Raw genomic sequence first — 8,461 nt, 5'->3', positions numbered from 1 at the left:
AAGTGCTTATTTAAATTAATATGGTGTTTGGATGAAATTGTAGAAGGTCTTTTGTATAATTAAAATTACCAAAAAGGATATTATATGCTTTGACATTATTAAAACTAATAATTAAATACTTAAACATTATTATATAATTATTAAATGCCTCAAATAATTAAATATTATTAAAAATAATAAAAATTCTTTTTTTCTTCTATTTCATTTATAAAAATATTTTAACTTTATCATTATATTTAAAATATTGTTATATATTTTCTGTAAATTTTGATTAAAAAATAATTATTTTCATAAAAATAAAATAAATGTATCTCATAAAAATATAATTATACGTCTTTCTACATAATTACTTTTCATATTTAAAATCTAATTAATTTATTGTTTTAGTAATGTTGTCACATACATTCTAGTTTATAATTTAATTATTATCTATGTAATTATAATTTATAACCAAATATAAAATATCATTAACCTGGTAATAATACGATCAATAATGTTTTTCAATATAAAATTGTTCAAATGTATCCATACCATAAACATGCAACCTTGTAGTATTAAAAAATAAAGAAATTAAATACGTGTTGAAAACATATTCTTCAGAAATTCTCTAAATTGTTCCATTTGTAGAGTACTTTGAGCATCCGGTTCTTCCTATGTTGTAGTACTAGGACCAACTTCACTTTCATCCTCATCACTATCTATATATTCATTATCTTCATCTAGCGAATCAAATTCTCCATCACTCTTGTCATTTCTTTGAATGAAGTTATGTATAGCCATGCAAGCAACAATGATTTGGTTTTGTGTCTTCAAAGCAAAAGGTGACATATTATCCAATATCTTCCATCTTGCTTTACATAAACCAAATGCACGTTCAATTGTACTTCAAAGACTGGAATGATAATAATTAAAAACTTCAACTTTCCCCCTGATTCTAGGCCCAATTCTAAATTGCGGGAGATGATACCTAGTTTTCTTGTACGGTCCTAGAAAACCCATAAAAGTAGGGTAACCAAAATCAACAAGATAATATTTACCTAAAGAATAAAACAATAGAGCATGTTAGAACACAAAATTATAATGATACATATATTTATAATACATAAATTTTAAGTACCTTGAGGAGGATGTGGAAAATGCAATGCAGGCTTACGTAAAGCCTCCATAAATATCTTAGTATCATGTGCAGAACCTTCCCAACCTGCCCAAACAAAAGTGAAACATATGCTAAAGTCACAAACAACCATGACATTAGTGGTAGTGTAGCCTTTCCGACCAATATAGACTCCTTGTAGATGAGAGGGAACACAAACTCGTATATGAGTACCATCTATTGCACCAATACAATCTCTAAAGTAAGGGCGATATCTGGCATCTTTTAGAATCTCATCAGGAGTATCCCTAAATGATGGATCAACAGGCTTAATTATATCCTTTGCAAACATACACACAGCTTCTAAGACATTATGGAAATGTCTAGATATTGTTTCACCTGAATGTTGAAATCTTTCCTCACAATTACGAACAAAACCTGGTTGACTCAACATGTATAAAAACAAGCCAACTTGCTCATAAATGATGACATTTCGAGTTTTCTTTAAGTTGTACTTGGTTTCCAAGATATCACATAATTCAAGAAAGACAAGTTTCTTCATTCTAAACATCTGATAACAACGTATTGGATGACCATTTAGAATTTCAGATACCCAACGATGGTCTGTCATGCTTGAATCTCTACATGGATTTTTCACAAATAATTCATGAAGTAATTGGTAACATTAGCTACAGCAAACATCAACACTTTGTTCTTCATAATGTGATCGTCATTGTCAGATGAAGAGTCATTTGATGATAGTGATGAGTCATTTGATGATAATGATGAAGACATCCTGTAGAAGGAAAAAAAATTCATAACACAACTGAAAATAAAAAAATCAAGAGCCAAACCATAACTAATATCCATAACATAACCAAAATTAAAATAAAAGATCCATGACATAACTGAAATTAAAAACTAAGATCCATAACACAACCAAGGTTCATAACCAAGCAAAACTAGCAAGTGTCAATGATATCAGATAGAGGAGAAACTAAGGAACTTGTGCTTAAGTGTCAGACTTGATCCATCCAAGTTGTAGCTCAGGCTCTTCTAAAGCAACAAAGGTGATCCTGTTTGCCCTTTTTTTCATAAGTCTAGTGGCTTTGTAAAATAATTCACTCCCACGCTCAAGTCCTGGTAGATCTTTCAACTTTGCTACACATGCAATAATGCTAGTTGGGTCTTGAGCAGATGCACTAGATTCAAATGTTTGAATAATACAATCTAATTGTGAGGAAAGCTTGGTAGCAACCCCAATTCTTTTGTCACCCTTTCTACCTCTCTTCCTCTGTCCACTTTCCTTTGCCGAAGACATGTTCTGAGTTGTCGTGTTTATCTCAGGCTCATTCACTTCCATGTCAGTGTTATCATCAATGTTATCATTTGTCTCTTCTGTTCTTGTGTTGAATCCTTCATATTGTCTTGAATCCTCAGATGGTGCATATGCTGCAAAACCAGTAGCAATAGTACCCTTAAAAAGGAATTCCATCTCAAGTAAGAATTTGAGGCCTTGCTCTCTAAACTTTGCTACTTCAAGATCCTCCTATAAAATAAAAAATAAGAATTATAATATATATTTGGCATGGAAGTGAAGAGATAAAAATCAATCTCATTATAATATATAGAAGTGCCTTCAAATATTACTCATGTTACATTTAGTCCTACATCATAGATTCTCGTCATGCATTTCTAAGGTACACAACAAGGACAAAGGAATCTATGTTTGTGGGGTGTGGCCAAAAAATAAAGATAACAGCAACAGCAGTTGAAGAATATTACTGAAAACAAGAAAGAATAACCATTGTGTTTGTAAAGATCATATTTGTTTAAGGGGTAATTACATCAATGAAATACATACTCCTTGGTATGATAATTTTTATTATTTTAGTTCATAAACAACTAGTCTTATTTGGTATCATAATTTTTATTATTTTAGTTCTTTTCTTCAAACATTTCAAGCATGAAATTTACAAGAGCATACATTTGTGCGTGATCTTTTCTTCAAACAGATTTAATTTGGAAAACGGCATATTCCCGTGGCCCTGGCCTGGGTGAGGGGATTTGAATCCCACAATAGGGACCATTGGAAGAATTGTCTCACATTTAATTTAATATTCTTAAAAAATAAAATCCAGAAATCAGGCAACAAATTATGGAATCAAGTTTAAAATATTTTATCTCCCTAGAGTAGTCCAGTACCTCTCAACTCCATAATCCATAATTCCAAATATACCGAGAGTAAGAAGATTCGTCATCTGGGATAGATTCTCCCTAAAGAAAAAAGCTATAAACTTTTAACTTTTGCAGGTTCAAAACTCTGCGTAGTCCCCACAAACCTCAAAACTTTACATTAAAAAAATCTCTCTAGTCAAATTAATCTACCACCTGGAAGGATAATCATGCACATCTTATGGGTACCACAAAGTTTATAATAGCACACACAAGACACAACTTCTCACAAAAATTGAGCTCACCATAGTGCGTTGTCATTTTGAGTACTTCAGAAGTAATTTTACGTGGAATGCATAAGCAAATCATCTCAATTAAAAAGTCACTATCACATCCTTAATTCTACTAACTCACTTTAATATTTTGTTGGAACATACACTTTAATAATACTATTACTACTAGTATTAGTTAAATTTCAGTACATTCTAATAAAAAAGTCTCGTTAACTACTAATAAATAGTCTAGTCCAGTCTTAAAAGAAAAGGTTAACGGCAGTCTTAATCCCATGATAATTATCTTATGACATGAGCATATAAGAATTATAGGTATACACACAAGATCGATAAAGTTAAACTTTTTTTAAAAATACATGACAATACAATAGAAATTACGGTAAAAAAAAAAAAACTAAACTTGCTAATCTCCTAGGGTCACCGACCCTATCGTGGAGGTTGAAATAAAATGTATGATGTTATATATAGACTTATAGGTTTGAAGTTGTGTTGCCTTCATTGTAAGAAAAATGATAAATAGTGAAATTCAAAGCTTGAGAACCCTAAACCCAAAACAGATTACAAATTTGATGACAAACCACATCCTACAAAACCAGATTATTATGCAGTGCCCAAATCAAAAGGAAACGATGAACTACATCTGCTTCCCACAATCATTGGTGTCCAAGGAGTTGTTTTATGTAAAACATATTCTGTAAGAAATGGAATACATACTGGCACATCCAAGCCAGAGATTTAGGCTTCTATTTATGTTTAATAACACAAATATTCATAATGGCAAGTGACCATAAGTTATGACAGGATAACTCTTGAGTTGTTGTACATATCATGTGGAACATGACAAACTAATTAGCACTTTAAGGCTTTATGTTTATAATGACCATAATCCTAATTATGCATGCCTTAAATTAAGGTATGAGTGCTTCCTCACTCATTAGATGGTTTTGGTGACATGACAGATGCATCATTAATCTCATTGGTGAAAGGTAAGAATTCTAAATCAATGAATAAAGAGCCTAGATCTTTGAAGGAAGAAAATAGAAGTATTTTAATAGATAGCTTGAAAACATCGCAAGGTAGCAGTGTCCGTACACATGAAGAGCATGCAGTTTTTTAGGACCAAATAAACTCAAGGGACCATCACATTGAGAAGCCAACAGCTAGTGATGTACACAAATGTGCTGGTGAGTTAGAAATTGGTAGAAGGTGCTTCCTGGACAAGGTAGACATGAATGAAGATGAGGAGACATATAGGCATTCTGATGTTGTAAATAAAGCTAACTCAGAATTTTTAATATAAATGTTTGATTAAGAAAATGATGCAACATTTACTATCTCAATTCAGAAAGAACAGTACTAGACCCATATGAATTTCAATGTCACTCCAGAAACCCTAACATCTCTGTTGTGACAAGAACGAAGCAAAATAAGGTTCCCTTAAAAAATATACTAAATTTTCAGTAAAAAACACTTCAAAAGGACAAACCTCACCTCCTTCACATGCCCTTCCACTATTCAAGTCTAAAGCACATTATTCTTGTCCAAATTTCTATTTTAAGTACCTATAGCATATGACCCCAATAATGCTTCAACACATGTCTGCACAATTGCCTCTTGAACTAATAATAATATGGGGTGTAGATGATCTATTCCAGAATCCTAACACTGTCTACAACATCTTATTCTATTTCTCACGTACATCTTTTTTCTACTTCAACTCTAATAAAACTCCATCATCATCATCATAGAAACTCCATCCAGTAATTATGAAGACCATGTCATGAACCAAAACTCAAATTTGGATTTAAAAAGATAATGTCATAAACATCAAACCCGACAAAAAGCATGGGCTTCCTTTCACTTCATAGCAACTCCCATGAAATCAAATTAGATTTTAGACACTAGAAAAAACTAATAACCACAAAACAATGATCACGTTGTGACCAAAAAATAAATCAACAATCTCATTACTCTAAAGTCCAAAATTACTTACCTTAATCACCAAAATTTCCAAAAATACCCAGCACGAGTACAACAAACCAAATCATTGCTTAAATTCTAAGATACTAATATATTTCTGCGAATTAGATATTCAAACCATTCCAAGGCTTAAAAAAAAAAAGAACAAGGCAGTAACATCTTTTCACTTCAGTCATCTGTGAAAGCAAAAATAATAGAGTTGGAAAATTGTTTTTCTGCCTACTTTCTATTTACATGTTGGAACAAAAAAAAATCCTAATAGGTTTCAAATCATGACGAATGACTATATATATTTACACCTTTGGGCAGATTTTGACAGAGAAGTGACTTGCACTTTTGGAATTTCTTTGAAGAATGATGACAATTGTTTCGTCCCTATGCCATTAAATAACTTTGGATCTTCCAAAGGTCCCATACAGTCAAGTAAGGAAACCATACAAAATGTCAAAAAAATAAAAAATGGCATGCACATATTGCCTCATGATGCAAATGAGATGAAAATGATGGTATTCACAAACATTTGTCTAGCCATTACTTCAGACGTTATGAAAACTGCTAGCACAAAAGTGAAAGGAGGAACATATGATTTGTAGTAACAGGAACAACTCATGTGTTTGCCACTGTGATGAGATTGCAAGTGGCATTAAACAACTGATCATGATAAGAGCTTTGCAGTTGCTGAAGCTACAACATTTTGCAAATCATCTATCCAACATGTATAAAATTGGAAGTGTCCAACAGGTATGGCCACTGCATCAGCATGGTGTATTTCACTTTTTACCCATTAGACCAATCTTTGGTTATATTCTGTACATTTACATGAATCAATAGAAAGAGAACTATTCCTTTATAAATTTACAGATAACAAAACATGCCTTTATGCAATACCAAACGATGCAGATAAACATGCAGCAGACAATAAAAACAGAGTAATAAAAAACATGCCAATACATTTCCATTTCATTAGGTTTTAAAAGAAACATCACTATATCAACACATTCATTTCTTTGCATGTAAACTACCTCAATTGCAACAAGTAACAGAGTAATAACCAACCTAATTATCAACTAAAATTTCAGACGCAAGCTTCTAAAAAATAGTCTGCAACTTCAATTTTTGCCGCAAAGTGAAGAATCACACATAAAAAACAAAAGAGTGGTCTGCACAAAAACTCTATTTTCGTTGAATAATACATACCTGAATTTTGGCTTCCCACCATTCATCACTAGCTGCAATGGTTTTCTTCTCCCCATCCCAGCCAAGACCTGTGTCCTTCCCTATAAGCTTAACCCATAATTGCCATTCCTTTTTCAAAGAATCCCACCTATTTCTGAATTGTTTATATTCATATTTCAAATTTGTTGCCTTATTGAACTTTTCTGCAATATTTGCCCAATCAAGCTTAGTGAAGTGGCTATAAGGTTTATTTTTAGCATTCACCTCTTCTATGCACACTTTCAACATAACTTCAGTATTTTTATTACACCATTCTGCTTTTTTTCTTTTCACAGGAACTTGATTGAGAGACATCTCACAAGCTTAATGAAACAAACAAAAGTATAACCCTAATCCATAACTATTCAAAATTTAATGAGAAGAAAAAGAAATTAATGAAGAATTGGTTAACCCGTGATGCTAACAAAGGAAGAAGAAGAGATGACGAAGGATGATCGAAAGAGATGAGGAAGGAGATCAAAAAGGATAAGGAAGGAGATTGAAGCACGAGAGAGAATTGAGGAAGACACAACACGCACGAGTTGTGAGGGACTGGAGAGAGAAATTTTGAGGGTTTAGAAAATGAGGAGGGCATGCTTTGTCATTTTGAAATTTTTTGAGGATATAATTGTCCAAGCATTGTTTAGGAAATAGATTCCCGAAAAGCAAAATTTCATAAGCTGCAGATTTGAACTTTAGGAAAAGATCTGCTTATAGCTTTCACTTTTCCAAAAGCTAAAAAAAATTAATAACCAAACACTTTTAAAAAATAAAAAAGATCTTTTTCTAATAGATAAGATGATAAAAGATCTTTTGGGCTGCATCCAAACGGGCCCTTAGTTGGCCACTATAAGAACTTTAAACTAAGGGTCGTTTATGGTTTTAATGAGGTTGTCAACATGTTGATGTTCTAATGTTTTCTTTTTTACAACAATCTTTATATGTCACTACTAACCATGACCTTGACCACTCAATCATAAAGAGATTGGGTTCAGAAAGGCAATGTAATGATGAGTTATTGTCTCAAGAAATTGCCTTTACACAATTATCATCCACCAAGATGACTAAACAGATCAAAAGTGAATGAAAATGTTGTCTACTCCTGTAGTTTTTGAATGGCATTAAATATTTCATGCTTGCTATTTTTGTAACTTAAATGAGAGATTCTAAGATCTCCCAAATCCAACTTTAGTGGCAATATTTTGATCATGGAATTTCACATTCTTGGACAAATATTTTCCATATATATGGGTTGCCTTTAAAGTTGATAAAGATTGAGCAATGTCTTATGCAAGTTGTTGTATTTTTAATCTTATGTTTAAAGTTGTTTTGTTGTTCAATATTTAGTCACTAAGTTTTGTTAATGGTAGTAGTTATAAACAACTACTTTATGTTTGAGTATATGTAGTGTGTTTCTTTTTAGTGCTATATACACATTCATATTCAAAGATTGTGGGTTCTCTTACTGAATATATATTATAATTCTCTTACTAAATGTATATTGTAGCTAAGGAAGCCTTATTTTATTCAAATTGAGATGACCCACATTTTTTTAGCAGCATTAAACAGAAAAGACAATAAAGTTAGTAAATATTCAAAAATGTTGTGGTCAAAGAGTAATAATCGAAAAAGCGTGTGTTGATTTAGGGTCAATGTAATTTGATATTTTTTTAGCAAGTGAAGAATTTTCATATATTTGAGTTAT

General features: G+C 31.9%; 1 protein-coding gene across 1 annotated transcript; it reads right to left on the bottom strand.

Moving 5' to 3' along the window:
* Nucleotides 1-1,193: 1,193 nt before the first annotated feature.
* LOC102661685 (L10-interacting MYB domain-containing protein) lies at nucleotides 1,194-7,207 on the bottom strand. The gene is made up of 2 exons (XM_006605111.4): nucleotides 6,739-7,207; nucleotides 1,194-2,642 (listed from the first exon to the last, which is right to left on the bottom strand). The coding sequence occupies exons 1-2, from the start codon at nucleotides 7,069-7,071 to the stop codon at nucleotides 2,106-2,108; spliced, it is 870 nt and encodes a 289-aa protein (XP_006605174.2). The 5' UTR covers nucleotides 7,072-7,207; the 3' UTR covers nucleotides 1,194-2,105.
* Nucleotides 7,208-8,461: the final 1,254 nt, after the last annotated feature.

Source organism: Glycine max, chromosome 19 (assembly GCF_000004515.6).
Source record: "Glycine max cultivar Williams 82 chromosome 19, Glycine_max_v4.0, whole genome shotgun sequence".
NCBI classification, from domain to species: Eukaryota; Viridiplantae; Streptophyta; class Magnoliopsida; order Fabales; family Fabaceae; genus Glycine; species Glycine max.
Note: the sequence above shows the minus strand (reverse complement) of the source record. Positions and strands in the feature narration are given on the sequence as shown.